Source organism: Vulpes vulpes, chromosome 3, assembly GCF_048418805.1.
Source record: "Vulpes vulpes isolate BD-2025 chromosome 3, VulVul3, whole genome shotgun sequence".
Taxonomy (NCBI): Eukaryota; Metazoa; Chordata; class Mammalia; order Carnivora; family Canidae; genus Vulpes; species Vulpes vulpes.
The window spans coordinates 81,372,729-81,389,874 of NC_132782.1; the positions used below are offsets into that span (position 1 = coordinate 81,372,729).

Sequence of the window (17,146 nt, forward strand, 5' to 3'; positions counted from 1 at the left end):
CTCATCAGGTCCAGGGGCACCTGGGTGGCTCAGTCTGCTAAGTGTCTGCCTTGGGCTCAGGTCATGATGCCAGGTCTTGGAATCGAGTGCCACGTCAGGCTCCCCGCTCAGTGGGAAGTCGGCTTCTCCTTCTCCCTCTGCCCCTCCCCCCTCAACTCACACATGTTCTTTTTCTCTCTCAATTAAACAAAATCTTTAAAAAACTCCCAAATAAAATCTTAAAAAAACCCCAAACTCATCAGATCTAAAATGCCTCAGAGACAGAGAAAGCTGGGGGTGAGGGGGGTGGGGTAGAGACAACAAGAAGTAGCTTCCCTGATGGATTTTCCAAGGCCTGTTTCCAGGACGGACCCTGGAAGAACTGGGTCTTCGCTAAATGGCAGGACATGCCAGATGACTGTCAAAAATGTCTGGCAAAAAGCCGGCAAAGCTCCCTTCCTGTTGGACATGAACAGCAGCCAAAGAGGAGAAGCCCTTTGGCTCATGTCTCAGTTCAGAAGACCTACAAATACTCCAATGTCCCCAAAAGACCTGAAGGCTGAGGTCACAGGGTCGGAATCCATGATAAAGGCAACACTGACTTCAGATACCGTCTGGTTGTTTTTGACAGGGCAGAGAACAGCAGTTTTTAGATCACTTGTGAAAATGGGATGAATAGGTCTTTTCACTGCCTTCTCTCTCAAATCTCTTTTGTAGAGAGAGGTAGGTAGCAACAAAGAGGAGATTTATTACCATGAGCCCATTCGGCAGCTGTTTTCTTGTTGCTCCTTGTTTAACTTCTCTCAAGAGAGCAGAGTTAGCTACCCAGCTAAGCAGGTGTTTAAGGCAGGTGATTTTGTTTCCATTAATTTTCTTAAGTAATAGTAAACCAGACTAAAGACTCCACTCATGAACTCCCACGGAAACCTTAACCCTGTGCCTGCTAGACCACAGGGCGTCTGCTGCAGTAGGAAGGTTAGGTTCTGATCCCCGGTAGTTCTAACTCCTTCTAGCCCCTCATACAAACAGTAAGCAGAACTTAAGAGTCCCTGACCATCCCTGCCTCTCGACATCTGGATTTTGTCTTCCTTAACGTGGAAGGAAAAGTGCTACTGAAAGCTACTGTGCTACTGAAGCTTTTGGGAAAAAACAGATTAAGAAAAGCAATTCCGGGGATCCCTGGGTAGCTCAGTGGTTTAGCGCCTGCCTTCCGCTTAGGGCGTGATCCTGGAGTCCCAGGATCGAGTCCCACGTCAGGCTCCTTGCATGGAGCCTGCCTCTACCTCTGCCTGTGTCTCTGCCTCCCCCACCTTCTCTGTCTCTCATGAATAAATAAATGAAATCTTTAAAAAAAAAAAAAAAGAAAAAAGAAAAAAAAGAAAAGAAAGGCAATTCCTGGGTGCCTGGCTGGCTCAGTCAGTTAAATGTGTGCCCTCGGCTCAGATCATGATTCCAGGGTCCTGGAATTAATAAGCCCTGAGCAGTAAGCCTGCTTCTCCCTCTGCCTGTCGCTCCCCATACTTGTGTTCTCTATGTCAAGTAGATAAATAAAAATCTTTAAAGAGAAAAGAAAAGGCATTCCTCTTCATTTCAAAGTCCAGATAAACGGGATCCCTGGGTGGCACAGCGGTTTGGTGCCTGCCTTTGACCCGGGGCGCGATCCTGGAGACCCGGGATCGAATCCCACATCAGGCTCCCGGTGCATGGAGCCTGCTTCTCCCTCTGCCTGTGTCTCTGCCTCTCTCTCTCTCTCTGTGACTATCATAAATAAATAAAAAATTAAAAAAAAAATTAAAAAAAAAAAAAACAAAGTCCAGATAAACTATCATATTAATGACTATACTCACAGTTCCATGTTCCAAGCTCCTATGAGGGCAAGGTTAACATAAAACATAGAAAAAGTTTTTTAATTTTTAAGCTTAATACCTCCTAAACCTATAAATTTAACCTCCAGCTCCAGTTGGACTTTCCAATCTCCACGAGAAGGCCCACGGTATGTGTACTCCACACAGTCACTGTGCCATTATCTCCCATAAGAACTTTCTATTCCTTCTATCTATGCTCTATGGTAGACAGCCAGTATTCACTGGTGGACTGAGAACCACCCTTCCATATATTGGACAAAATTCTGAAGCCTTTTTGCTTCAGCCTTTTGATTACCTTCAATTTTCTCCTACTGTAGAGCCGTTATCATTAGGAGTGAACATTCGGTGACACATTTCTTTTTCTTTATCTGTGTAGTCCCTGTAGTAACTGCAGAAAGAAACACACATTAGATAACTCTATCTTTGTAGGAGGTGACATCTGGTGGCTGGAATACCACATTCAGGTCCAGAAATACTGAAAATTCAGTAGGTCTTGAACTGAATCCAGAGGGGATGGAAACCATGCTGGAGAGGTAGGAGAGCCACGTGAGGCTCCCAGAGGCCACTCAAGAAGCCCTTTGACAAAAAGCCCATAATGTGAAGAACGCAGCCTTAAAAGTCTGGGAGCCACTGTGAGAGCTGCCAGGCTGAATCTTGTCAAGTGGCCTCATCATACTCCATGGCCTCTACCCTGAGATTTCTGTGCTAAAAAATGGTGAGATTCCAAAATTTCTACGTCTAATTTATGAGTACCCTGGGCAGGATACTTTTATTATTATTATTATTCTTGGTACCCTAGGTGGGACTGGAAAGGTACTTTTTAAATTTTTATTTTTTAAGATTATATTTATTTATTCATGAGAGACAGGGAGGGAGGGAGGAGGAGAGAGGGAGGGAGAGAGAGAGAGAGAGGTGCAGGGACACAGGCAGAGTGAGAAGCAGGCTCCATGCGGGAAGCTCGATGTGGGACTCGATCCTGGGTCTCCAGGATCAGGCCCTGGGCTGAAGGCAGCACTAAACCGCTGAGCCACCTGGGCTGCCTGGAAAGGTACTTAAAAAAAAAAAAATAGAGATTTTACTTACTTATTTGAGAGAGAGAGCACACATGTGTGCGCACAAGCAAGAGGAGGGACAGAGGGAGAGGGAGCATCAGAGATCCCTGCTGAGCAGGGAACCAGACATGGGGGCTAGATCCCAGGACCCTGTAATCAGATGCTTCACCGACTGAGCCACCCAGGTGGCCGACAAGATACTTTTGAAAATCAGAAAAACAGGGGCATCTGGCTGGCTCAGTTGATAGAACATGCAACTCTGATCTTGGGGTTGTAAGTTTGAGCTCCATACTGGGTGTAAAAATTACTTAAAAATAAGATATTTTTAAAAATTTAAAAAATTGTTTCAGTTAAAAAAGAAAAACACAGAAGAAATTGCTGGACAGTTCTAAAAGGCCTAAAATGTGACAAATGGATCCAAATATAAGAGTTGCACATACCTCGGACTTTTTTTTTTTAACATCAAAAGCTTTAACTAGCAATCTAGTGTAAATGCTTAATGTCAACGAGAGCAATACAGAAGGACCAAAAAAAAAAAAAATCGAAAAAGTGGATTTTGAGGTATTGGAATTACACACTATTTATATGTTAATAATATATTCATTGTAGAAAACTTTGAAAATAATGTCCATAATCACAAAATGTTGTATTACTGAAACACTGGTATGTATGTTATGTGGGTAACAAGAATGTTACCCTATTGGCATGGGTAGACTGGAAAGACCCCTCTCTTCAGTCTGTTAAGAACAGTGTTTTGTTTTTTTAGATTTATTTATTTATTCATGAGAGACACAGAGAGAGAGAAGCAGAGACCTAGGCAGAGGGAGAAGCAAGCTCCTCGCAGGGATCCTGATGTGGGACTCGATCCTGGATCCTGTGATAACAACCTCAGCCAAAGGCAGGCATCCAACCGCTGAGCCACCCAGGCATCCCAAGAACAGTGGTTTTCAACTGGTGACAAGTAGGGAGGAGTGGCTTAAGAACAAGACCCTTTTTACAAATTACATGGGCCCACCTATTTTAGGATGCTTACTTTGGGGATAGGCAGTGGAGAACAGGGAGATGGGAAATGATCCCGACTTAGTCTGGAGGTCGGCCCCACCTTCTCACTGGGAGCTGTTGGTTTAGCGCTTCATAAAGCCAGCTCTAGGGGGCGCTGCCTCCCAACACATGCTAGGCAACATTCCCAAACCATCCCTTTCCCAGATGGTCACTGGCCTCTTTTTTTGGTTTGCACTTCTGCAAACAGGTCTCACCTAGCCAGTTTCTTCAGTTCATTATTGATATCATGATTGAAGGGTTGTTCCTTCTGGGCTCGCACTAGAAAATCTCGGGCCTTCTCATACTCAGTCATGAAAAGACAGGCCTGCAAACGACAGAGTTTTAAAAACATACTTGGTTAGGAAAGAGCATTTTTCTAGTGCCCAAGTTGAACATCACTGCTTTCTTTTCTTGGGCGCTTGTTCTCAAGTCCCTGGCCTCCAACACACCTGTCCACACCGGAAGAGGGCCTTAGCATTCTTCTGGTCAATGAGTAGAGCCTGTTCTCCGTAGCGCAGAGCCATGGTGGGTCGCTCCAGCCTCAGGTATGTAAAGGATAGGTTAAGGAAAACAAGAAGCTTAGCTGCTTCCACCAGGTGCTGCTCTTCAGGAGGAGCTGATCGCCGGTGAAGAAGCAACAAGGCCTGTGAAGAAGGAAGACAAACACTCAAGATGAAGTACATAATATTATTGAAAGCCCTAGGAATCCAGAAAAAAAAATACTAGAGGTAAAAAAAACAAAAACAAAAACAAAAACAAAAAACAAAAACAAAACTGAGCTCAACAAGCTGCAGGACACAATTTCAATATATGAGAATTAGTTGCATGTCTCTAATCTAGCAGTAAACAATCCAAAAATGAAGGCTACAATTCCATTTACAATAGCATGAAAGGAAGCCACAATAAATTAAATTGCAAGAATTGTATGTTAAAAACTACAAAATACTGAAGAAATTAAAGATGATCTAAATAAATGGAAATACATCCCATGTTCATAGATCAAAAGACTTAATATAGTTAAGAAGGCAATAGTCCCCAACTGATCTACAGATTCAAAGCAACCACTACCAAAATTTCAACAGCCTTTTTTGCAGAAATGGTCAAGCTGACCTGAAAATTTGCATGCAAATTCAAGGGATGCCAAATAGCCAAAATATTTAAGAAGAGAAAATGGAAGACTCACACTTTCAAATTTTAAAGCTTATTTACAAACCTATAGTAGCAAAGCCAGTGTGGTAACAGCATAAGGAAACACATAGGTCAATAGAACAGAATTGACAATGCAGATTGAAAATCCAGAAATAGGGATCCCTGGGTGGCGCAGTGGTTCAGCGCGTGCCTTTGGCCCAGGGCGCGATCCTGGAGACCTGGGATCGAATCCCACGTTGGGCTCCCGGTGCATGGAGCCTGCTTCTCCCTCTGCCTGTGTCTCTGCCTCTCTCTCTCTCTCTCTGTGACTATCATAAATAAATAATAATAAAAAAAAATTAAAAAAAAAATCCAGAAACAAACCCATACTTCTGTAGTCAATGGATTTTCAAGAAGGGGACCAGACCCATTCAACAGGAAAGAGTAGTATTTTCAATGAAAGGTGCTGGGACAACTGGATGTCAACCTGTGGAAGAGTGAGGTTGGATTCCCACTTCAAGCTACATAAAAAGTTAACAAAATGGATCATAGACCTAAATGTAGGAGCTAAACTGTACCACTCTTAAAATAAAACATTAGGTTTAGATCTTCATGACTTTGGATTTGATAATGGCTTCTTAGAAATTACATGAAAAGCACAAATCTCCAAAAGGAGATTAAACTGGACTTCAAAAGTAAAAACTTTTGTGTTTTGAAGGATGTTATCTGAACACAAAAAATAAATTTATTATTAAAAAAATGAAGGATGTTATCAAGAAAATGAAAAAAATGACTGAAGAAAAGTCACTATAACCATCATTTACTGGTTTAAGCTGATAACATAATGGTTTACTACTGTCATTGTCCAAACCTACAGATAATTCTGTTTTTAATAAAAAGATATTCTATATTCCTGAAAAGAAAAAAAAACATGAAAACACAACTCACAGAATGGGAGAAGATATTTGTAAATTATATTTTTAAAAAACCTAGTATACAGACAATATAAAAGAACTTTTATAAGAATAAAAATACAGAAAACCCAATTAAAAATGGGCAAAGGATATGAATTGACATTTTTCCAAAGAAGACACGCAAATAGCTAATCAACACATTAGTTATCAGGAAATGTAAATCAAACTTATGAGATATCGCTTCACACCCACGAGGATGGCTAGAATTTGAAAGATGGAAAATAAGTGTTGGTGAGGTTGTGGAGTAATTGGAACCATTCTACCATTGGTGACAATGTGAAATGCTGCAGCAACTATGGAAAACAGTTTGGCAGTAGTTCAAAAAATTAAACATGACAGTTACTACAGGACCTAGCACTTGTGCTCCTATGTACAAACCCAAAGAAAATGAAAACCTAGGTCTACACATGAACTTGTACACCAATGTGAAAAGCAACATTATTCATAATAGCCAAAAAGAGGAAAAAATCCAAATGTCCACTAACTGATGAATGAACAAAACATGGAAGGATCCACACGACATACTGCTCAATCTTAAAATGAATGAAGTTTGGTATATGCTACAACATGGATGAAACTTGAAAATGTTATGCTAAGTGAAAGAAGCCAATGACAAAAACAAATACTGTAGGACTCCACTTATATGAATACCCATGGTACACAGACAAATTCCTAGAGGCATGAAGTAGAATAAAGATTACTGGGGCTGGGCAGCCCAGGTGGCTCAGTGGTTTTGTGCCGCCTTCAGCCCAGGGTGTGATCCTGGAGACCTGGGATCGAGTCCCACATCAGGCTCCCTGCATGGAGCCTACTTCTCCCTCTGCCTGTGTCTCTGCACCCCACTCCCACCATCTCATGAATAAATTTTTTAAAATCTTAAAAATAAAAAGATTACTGGGGCTGGAGGAATGGGGAGTTTTGTTTAATGGCTAAACAATGTTTGGGATGAGGATAAAGTTCTAAAAAGGGTAGTGGTGATGCCTGTACAACATTGAATGCACTTAATGCCACTGGCCTGTATATCTGAAAATAATTAAAATGATAAATTTTAGGTGATGTTTGTTTTTACCAAAATTAAAAGATAAAAAATTTTAAGACAGAATGGAGTATTAATACACATTACAACATGAATGAACCTTGAGAATATTTTGCTAACTGAAAGAAGCCAGGCATGAAGCACGATACATTTGATGATTCTATTTTACATAAAATGTCCAGGAATAGGCAAATCCACAGACATAAAGTAACATAGGGGCTACCAGGGCATGCTGGGGGAATGGAGTGTAACTGCCAACAGGTATAGGGTTTCTTTTTGAGGTGACGAAATGATCTGGAATTAGTGTTGATAGATGCACAACATTATGAATACACAAAAACCCACTCACTTGTACATTTTAAAAATGAGTTTTATGGTATGTGAATTCTCTCAACAATAGCAAAGGAAAAAGACGTGATGAAGACAAAGTGTGAGAGCGGCAACGTGACTCACAGGGAGGATTCCTTTTAAAAGAACTGGAAAACACAGCAGGCAAGATGGTGCCATAGGTAGAAAGCCACCAGCCTCCCTTCACTTTCTCTTTCATCTCTAAGCCCTGGGGATTTGTCACATAGTTTCTGTCCATTGCCTTCACACCTTCTGAACTGCTTCAGGTCTCATATCCCCAACTTGAATCTATCCCCTAAGCTCTGGTCCCATTCTTAAACAGAATCATGGGACATTCTGCTACCTGGAAACTGTCTTCTACAGCCACCTTTATCTGGCTACTCTCATCAGTAAGCAAAACTGAAGCTGACTAGCCTCTTTCCCAGTTATTCTTGTTTAAAAAATCCTCAGATGAGAAATCTTCAAGTAACGCTAGTCTTTGGTTTTCGTTGTCACTTATAAAAAACTTCATCAGGGGCTCCTGGGTGGCTCAGGTGGTTAAGTGTCTGCCTTCAGGTTAGATCAAGCCCCAAGTCAGGCTCCCTACTCAGTGGGGAGCCTGCTTCTCCTTCTCCCTCTGCTCTCCCAACGCCCCGCTCATGTTCGCACTCTATCTCAATAAAATCTTAAAACAAAACAAAACAAAAACAAACCTTCATCGAGTCTAGTCATTCAGTTCTGAAAATAATTCCACCTGGATGGCTCAGCTGGTTGAGTGTGCAGCTCTCGATTTTGTCTTAGATCACGATGTCAGGGTTGTCAGATGACGCCCTGAACTGGACTCTGTGCCGAGCATGGAGCCTCCTTAAGATTTTCACTCTTCCTCTATCCTCCACCCTCCTCCCATCCCCCCAAAATCACCACCAACTCCAGAACTTTTTGTTTTATCTTCATGAGTCCTACATTCTGAAACATTGCTGGATCTCCGTGACAGGTTTAGCTACAACATGCCTAGTGCAGTGCCTAACAAGGAATAAATGTGCATTAACGAAAGTCTGTCCCTTTAGCATGTCCTGTATACAGTGGTGTACTGGTAAAGGTTTAACCACCAGCTCCTGGGGGAAAGGGAGCCTATTCCTGTGGTGTATTTTAACCCTGGCTGATTTCAAGCTACCAAAATAACATTAACCGGCTTGCAAAACTTCCTGAGAATTTTCCACTTGGCTCTCAGGAGCTCCTGCACACCACTACCTGCATGCTACTAACTGTTGGCTCTTCCCCAATTTTATCACCTCACTCTCCTTTCCACCACTGGTTCCCTTCCATCCTCTTCATAAAGTCCAGATCCATCCAAACACATTTTAAAGTCATCTTGAGTCTAATTACCTCACCTCTATCTTCCTGGTATCCTCCAAATATAACCTGTGTTTTACACTAAGTATCCGCCAACTGCCCCCTGAACAGGCTCTGTTCTCTACCTTTGCTTATTCTTTTCTCCTGCCCAGAATTATGTTCTGCCTCTTTCTCTGCCATTTCATCCCTCCAGACTCAGCTGAAGGCCACTTCTTCTAAGAAGCTATTGCCAGATATTCTAGCCCACAAAAATCTTCCAGGAGGAAGTACTGAGAACCTACAGTACTAGATACTACAGGTATTTCTTAGTTGCTGGGAATACATTTTATCTTTCTAACTACATTAAAATTTTTCGAGAGCAAGGACCTTGCCTTCTGCCTTGTGCAGAAGTCTTTCTGCACGTCCACACAAGGCTGAGCAAAAGGCTGGAAACAGTGGCACGCAAATCAATGCCAATCTGCTGCTTTAAAGAATGAGGACATTTCTAACATGAACATGTAGCAAAACTTCTGGCTGAGCAAGACCGACTTCACACACGTCCTTTAGGCTCTCCTGCCCTTAGGATTAGAAAAGCAGACTCCAACAAGAGCGAAGAATAAGAGGCTTGGTAGCAAACCCAGTATGTCAGAATGGATGGCAGAGTCGGGTCGGACGTGGCAGAAAAAGTGCTAATATATGACAGGCTGGCCTGCAGCTCAGGGTCCTAGGAACTGACAGAACTAGCAATCAGGCTGGCACACAAGTGGCGTTGAATATAAGAGGAGGAACTCCAGTTCCCTCTTACTCCCTGGCCCTATGCATCGAGGTGGCCACTCCTCCCACCACCTCTGGAATCAGTCTATTTTCTGGAGAAATGGAATCAAAGGAGCTCTGGATTCTGGGACAGCAGGTGATAGGAAGGAGGTAAACCGGCAATGGGCATTAAAGGACAGTTCCAACAACAGCTAGAGAAACCCTCTGTCCTGTTGCCTTGCTCGGCTCCCAGGATGCTGGTAGATAGGCATTTACACAGGCAGACGATGGAGTGGAGTGGCTCCTGAGAAAACCGCAGGACAGAGAGATGTGAGAGCCCAAAAGATCACACTGCAGTGTGGCCTACCAAGCGCTTGGGAGTTTCTCATGAGCTTCTGAGGTCTCTCCCAAGTCCCAATGGGCAGCCAAAGATCGCAAGACATTGGGGGAAAGCCTCTGTGGGAAAGACAGCCTCCCATCTCAGACTGGCTGTCCTCCCATCTTCTACAGTAACAGGATTTTTTTGCTGGGCACGTATACAATCAGAACATAAGTATTTGCTAGCCTTCCTTGCAACTGGTTATAGCCAGAACAGGTAATGGAAAACATACCACAGTACAAGGTTCACAGGCGCATACCTTTAGCCCTCTTCCCTCCAGCTGCTTGTAATTTAGAGGCTACCATTCTAAATCACAAGGCCCAGAACTCTCCCCTACAAATGGGAATACAGGGAAGTGGGAGAGTGCTAGGTATCTGAAAACATTGTGGATTCACAGCTACCAACCAGCTCGTTTGTCACCTCAAGCCTTTCACATGAGTAAGAAACAGTAACAGTGCCCTAGTGATAGCTAATGAGTCTAAGACCTACCACCAAACCTGATGTAAGTGGACACAGTTTCCTACAGACAAGAAAAAAAACCCCCAAGAATTGAGATATTTTTTAAACCTGAAAAGCAGAGAGAAACTTAATTATAACCAACAGTCTGAAAACGTAAGAGAAGGTGACATATGCATGAAACAAGAACAAAAAGTTCTTGCTGGGGAAAGTTAAAGAAATGAACCACAAATTAGGAAACATGGCAAATAGGGATGCAAATAGGGTGCAGTCAGTTCAACACCCCACTCTTGGGGATGCCTGGGTGGCTCAGTGGTTGAGCATCTGCCTTTGGTTCAGGTTGTAGTCCCGGGATCCTGGGATGGAGTCCTGCATCCGGCTCCCTGCAGGGAGCCTGCTTCTGCCTTTCTCTGTGTCTCTCGTGAATAAATAAAATCTTTAAAACAACAACAACAAAAACACCTGACTCTTGATTTCAGCTCAGGTTGTGATCCCAGGTTCATGAGATTGAGCCCTTCGTTAGGTCTGTGCTCAGCATGGAGTCTGCTTGAGACTCTTCCTCTGTCCCTCCCCCACAGCATGCACTCTCTCCCTCCAAAATGAATAAACAAATCTTGTGTCACCTGGGTGGCTCAGTTGGTTAAGCATCTGCCTTTGGCTCAGATCATGATTCCAGAGTGCTGGGATGGAGCCCCACATTTGGGCTCCCTGCTCAATGGGGAGTCTGCTACTCCCTCTCCCTCCGTCCCCCTCCCTCCACTTGTGCATGTGCACAGGCTCATACTCTTTAGTATTTTTTAAAAATAAAATAAATAGGGACACCTGGGTTGCTTAGTGGTTGAGCATCTATCTTCAGCTCAGGGTATGATCCTGAGGTCCTGGGATCAAATCTTGCATTGGGTTTCCAGTGGGGAGCCTGCTTCGCCCTCTGCCTATGTTTCTGCCTCTCTCTCCCTCTCTCTGTCTCTCTAAATAAAATCTTTAAAACAAATAAATCTTAAAAAAAAAAAAAAGGGATAGATGGCAAAGAACATCAAAGATAGTTCCCAGACAATGAAACAACAAGATAACACTGAAAGAAAAAAAAAAAGGGAAAGTAGAAGCTCAATCCAGGAAGTCTAACAATTAACAGAGTCCCCCCCCACACACACACACACACAAAGAAAACACAAACAAGGGCAAATTATCAAAGAAATAGCTCAAGAAAAATTTCCAAAATAGAGGACAAGTTTCCTTAATGAAAGGATACACCCAGGGCTCAAAACAACAAAATTTAGAACATACACCCATGACTGTAAAATTTAATAACACCAAAGGAAAAAAGATCCTTAATCTTTACAGAGAAAAAAGGTCACACAGAAAGAAACAGGAACCTAAATGATATCAGACTTTTTAAAAAAGATTTTATTTATTCATGAAAGACATGGAGAGAGAGAGAGGCAGAGACACAGGCAGAGGGAGGAATAGGCTTCACACAGGGAGCCCGACGTGGGACTCGATCCCGGGTCTCCAGGATTATGCCCTGGGCTGAAGGCAGTGCTAAACCGCTGAGCCACTGGGCTGCCTGATATCAGACTTCTTGACAGCAATTATAAACGCTGGAATCAAACAATAATCTTGTAAACCTGAGGAATGGTAACTGGATGCTAAAATTCCTAGAATTCTATACTCAGTTATGCCAACTCCCAAGTGTGAGGTAAGTACAAGAATGTTTTTGGAAATGCAAGGATATACTTAATCAACACAAGGGGTAAGCAGAAAAAAGCAACAGCCCATAAACAGAATCACAGGAAAGCCCAGGACAAGTACTCTGAACCAGAGCACTGGAGTGTAGAGCGAAAACGCTAGTGAGAACTAGAGATTCACCTTCTGAAAGAAAAAAGATGTTAAAAACAGCAACTAAAGCATATCCAGTATCAACTCAAATGCCAGAAAAAGCTGCACACAGACTTAGAGGGACCAACTCTGGGGACCAGACCTGGGCAAGAGAACTAATGGTGAAAGGACTGAACTGATCTTTCTTCACTGGGAAGATTTTGCCCCCATGTGAGCAGGTTCTGTATCAAGAAACTTTACAACATTAGTAGCATCTGTGATTCGGGCCAACTGTGAGCCCAAGCCTGTACCTTGATTCTGTCAGCATTCCAAAGGACAACACACTCATGCACTCTGTCTGCCTGTCTTAAGCACACACATAGAAACCAAATTTGTGGCAGATACCATTAGCCATCTACCCAAAATCCATCTCTCTCCTCCTCTAGCATAGCCTCTATTTCATTCAAAGCAGCAGTATACAAATTAAATTGCATTTCCCACCTTCCTACACAGTTACTGGGATCCACTGAATATGGGTTTGGCTAATGACATAGAAGTCACTGGGTCAGGCGGTACTTCCGGAAAGCTCTTAACGTAAGTACACCAGATTCTCTTCCCCTCCCTTCCCTTCTTCCTGCCTGGGTGACCATGTGATGCTACAGGTTGGAGGACCATCTGGGGATCAAAAACACAAGGATACATTTAAGGGTAGTGGAGCAGAAAGACGGAACGTGGATCCCTGATGGCTTCATGGAACTGACCTACCACCTTGGATTGCTTTCCCTCTCATTTGAAGAAAATTTATATTATGGTTTATTTTCATTAATTACTAGAGTGAGCACACGAGCTTGTGAGCAGGGGAGGAGCTGAGAGAGAGGGAGTGAATCCTAAGCAGGCTGCACACAGCCTGATGCAGGGCTTGATCTCATGACCTGAGCCAAAAATCAGGAGTGGGATGCTTAATCGACTGAGCCACCCCATGCCCCTAAATCTGGTTTAAAGTACACTTTTTCAAGATTCTGTTGCTTGCAGCTGAATGCAAATCCTGAATGATTTAGTTCTCTTCACAAATGAGACAAAATCAGAATGCTCCTTAGGCTCTAAACTTGGTCCTGTTTGCCTCTAAGACCTAGGGCAGAGTTTGCGATACAGAAAATATTCATATTTGTTGAATAAGTTACAAAGCAAACCGTGAATTCCTGTCAGTACAACCTACGCTAGAAGCCAAACCACAATCCAAAGTCTGGTGGGAATGGAAACACCTCAGAGCTAGAGAAATCTCTGCTATCAGAGAGACAGAAAATGAAGATGGCAAATGGGATGGAAAGTCAGTTGACAGAAGACCTAACTCTGGAATGAAAGCTTTTAAAGACTTTTTACTGAAATATACATAATTACAAAAACAAGTCAACAGTTCAACAAACTTTCACAACCTGAACATACCCATGTAACCACATCCAGACACAAACACAGAACGTTACCGGGCTTCCCAAATCCCATGTCCCCTCTCCCTGTCGTTATCCCCTGGCATGAAGATTTTTTAATGAGTTTTTTCTTAATGACTGCATGTAAATAACAGGGACAAACAAGAACTTAAAAAAATGTTGTTAGGGTTTAAGTTTATACTTCTAAAGCATCCTTACCCGTTTATATCTCACTTTGGCATCATAGAAACGATTTTGGCGGAAAAGGTAGTTGCCAAACTCCCGTTCAGTAGCTGCCACTTTTAGGACCTTCTGAAGTGGAAATTGATCTTGTTGCTCCTGAGGACCAAAGACAAGGACACCCAGCAAGGAAGCTGAAAGCCACACTACCATGATACAAACGTTATTACAAATGTGAGTTTTTCTCTTTCAGATTTTTGTTTACTGCTGTATGTGTGCTATGTACTGGGCTTCGTGCTCCTGCAGAGGTCATCCCTGTGGCTCCCGGCAGAAGCCCTCAGCTTCTGGTAGACTGGTATTACATGCTCTCGTTTTATGCACAAGAGCAAAAAGGTGGTCTACTCCTTTAGTCCTCCCAGAGATGCTCCCTCAAGAAACATGGTCACGTAGAATTCCAGAAACTGCTGGAACTTGCCAAGCATGGAAAATAGGTCTCACAACCACCACTTATCCAACAAGCATTTAATGGGTCTTTGGTCTGCCTGGGCACCCTACTGGTCTTCATGGCCACAATGCTGGGTACATGTCAATCACCCACAGAACCTCTTTTCAAACACAGATGTCCTAGCCTTGTCCCTGCCCAGAGATTCTCAATCAGTACACCATAGGTGGGCCCCAGGTATTTGTAAAAATCTCTGTTTTGCGGAAAAGTGAGAAAAAGGTAAGGGCCCTCATTTGAGGAGGTGACAATTTAGCTTGGGAGACGTCATAGCCAGATACAAATCTAGGTGGACTTCCAAGGGCACACATACAGACCAGACCGTGTGGGACAGCATGACTGTGAACATGTAAGGCTGCCGAAGAGATTACAAGCCCTAGTTCACGTGATGGGTTAGGTGAAAGGCTACAATGAAAAGGTAACATTTAAGTTATGAGGGCAGAGGCCACGTGTCCCCATTTGCCTGGGACTTTCCTAGTCTACACCTGGTGTTCTGGTATCCAGTTAAGAATCTTTTCTGTTCTCAAGTATTTTTAGATTGGACAATAAAATCTATGTTCACCTTAGTCAACCCCTACCAATGTTTGACTTGCTGGAAACCAAACAAGGTTGAGAAGCAAATGGTCACGTCTTACACGAAGAACTAGGCAGAGGGTGACTAAAAGCTCACCTCTGTTGGTCTAGAACCCAAGGTCGGGGCTTGGCTTAGAACATCTGCCCACACAAGAAGCACAGCTAAGATGAACACGTACCAAGAGGTAGGAGAACTCCTCCACCACCACCGCCACCACACAGGAGCCTCAGGGTGGAATGTGGGGCAGAGGATCACCTTCAGGGTAGGGTAATTACCAAAACCACAAACCCATTCTCTCTATAAAATACGATGTCCGTACTCCAGAACTTACAGCTGAAAGGGCACAAAACTTGTCTGACTCAGCAGAGTCCAGGAAGTCAAGCAGCTCAATCTCGAATAGGACAGTGGTGTTTGGGGGGATCAAGGGAGGGCAGCCCAGCGTTCCATAGGCATAGGTTGGTTTGAACAGAAACCTGGCCAGCTCTCCTCTCCGCATGCTTAGCAGGCCCAACTCCATGCCCCAGAGGGTAATATCTGGAAGAAGGGACAAAGAACTTGAAGTTTGCAGAGCATCCTGATCCAACGTCATCAATTTCTTCCCCCTGGAAATTCAAATCCTTTCACATACGCCAAGCCTTCTGCACTATGGTCCCAAATCACTTTTCAGTTGATTTCCCACTACCATTCCCAAACTTCAACTTCTGTGGGCTCTGCAACAATCTGGCCTACCACTGTTCATGAAGCTCCTTCCTCCTGCGAGGGAAGTTCCTCCGGCCTAGCTTTTATCCTGATTGAAATCTTACTCAAACTTCAAGGCTCGTTTCAAATGCCCCATTCCTGAAGCCTTTCCTGATCTTCCCAGCTGGAATCAACTGGGCACTCCCAAAACACTACTTATGCCCCCAGGACCTCACTGGATTTTGTGAATGTGCTCAATCTCCTCCACCACACTAGCCCACTAGTTCTAATCATCTGAGGAGTACATCTTCTCTTTTCACCCTGCATGATAGATGCTAAGCCCTCAATAAATGTTCAGTTAACAAATGAACGTGCACCATAGTTCTCAGGATGCAAAGGTAACGTTGCCAGGTAAACCATCACCCGAGTGTCTAGACCTCAAGGGGAAACGTGGACAAGAAGGGCATGGTTTAGCAAAAACCCGCCTCAGAAAAACCAACTCAAAGTCTTTCATGCCTTGAAGAATTCCCTCAAATATTTCCTTATTTTCCAGCTGCTCAGCTCAACTTACCCTCTCCGAGTTTCATCAGCCGGGGGGTTTTCCTAAAGCAATTAGAATCAAAAGGCTTATCCATGTGCTCCAGATATCCAGAATATTTCACTAGGACAGAAGAAACGGTACAAGGAAAATAAACCAGGAATGTGCACACCTCCGTATCAACTGTTACCAAAAACAACAAGAACAATAACAACAACAAAAAGGATGAAATTCAATGTGCTTTGCCTGCCACCCAGATAGAAAAAAACCTTTGCTCAACGTTTGGACGCCTGCCCTTTGGCTGATTCAAGAGCTTGGCTGGTGGGCCTCAACATCCCTTGTTCACGGTGGCCTCATGCAAAGGAGAGATGGGTTCCTTTGCTTTCCCTTAAAAGCCCGAATTTTAACAAAATGAGCGAGTTCCACCCTTTTTGCTTTTATTATTATTATTTTTTAAACACAGCCTTCCCCTCCTCACCTCCCAAGGTAAGGTACAGAAAACCGTTAAGGCCCAGCACTTTGCCACTGTCAGCTAGGAGGCAGGTGGTACCTAGCACGGAAGCATCCGGGGTCACCAGCTCTCCAGCACCCTCTCGGATGACGTCCTTCAGCACGCCCCGGTCCCCCGAAATGTCCAGCATCCTCCGACTTAACCTCTCATACGGTGACTGGCAGGGAGAGACACAAGACCTCAGAGCACCGGCTTGCACCCCGACTCCCGAGCCCCGCGCCCAAGACTCCACAGCGCGCAGCCCCTCACCTGGCCGGAAGCGTTGTCCCCTTGCAGGACCCTTGGGCTCCGCGTGCTCCCCCCCATCCCCACGCGGCCGGGGCCGCAGCGCGAGCCCTCAACCCCCTCGCCTTCCCAGCAGTGGCCCAGCCACCCCTTTATAGCCGGCGCGCTCCCGCTCCCGCTCCCGAAGGCGGCTCAGCTCAGGAGCCCCGTGCTCAGCGCTCAGCGCTCAGGGCCAACCGCCGCCAACCGCCCGGCCCGGGGGCCTAAGGCAGCGCGCCTGAGCACGCGGCGGGGACTCACTGCACGTGGCAGGGCACGTGATGGAGAGGTGCGGAGCATGATGGGGCACGTGACGAGGAGGCTGGGGCATGATGGGACTC

The 17,146-nt window shown here is 44.2% G+C and overlaps 1 protein-coding gene across 3 annotated transcripts in view; it reads right to left on the bottom strand.

Annotated features, from left to right (window-relative positions):
* Window positions 1–17,088, bottom strand: part of FKBP6 (FKBP prolyl isomerase family member 6 (inactive)) — a 32,160-nt gene extending 15,072 nt beyond the window's left edge. The window contains exons 1-8 of one of the 3 annotated variants that reach the window (XM_072751503.1): window positions 16,791–17,088; window positions 16,509–16,698; window positions 16,064–16,153; window positions 15,146–15,348; window positions 13,781–13,900; window positions 4,387–4,581; window positions 4,153–4,262; window positions 2,140–2,232 (exon numbers count right to left, since the gene is read on the bottom strand). In XM_072751503.1, coding sequence (XP_072607604.1) covers window positions 2,142–2,232; window positions 4,153–4,262; window positions 4,387–4,581; window positions 13,781–13,900; window positions 15,146–15,348; window positions 16,064–16,153; window positions 16,509–16,698; window positions 16,791–16,847 — 1,056 coding nt within the window. In that variant the 5' untranslated portion in view covers window positions 16,848–17,088 and the 3' untranslated portion in view covers window positions 2,140–2,141. Of the gene's footprint in view, window positions 1–2,139; window positions 2,233–4,152; window positions 4,263–4,386; window positions 4,582–13,780; window positions 13,901–15,145; window positions 15,349–16,063; window positions 16,154–16,508; window positions 16,721–16,790 lie in introns of all 3 variants that reach the window. The other 2 variants (XM_026019485.2, XM_072751504.1) reach the window with 2 other exon arrangements.
* Window positions 17,089–17,146: the final 58 nt, after the last annotated feature.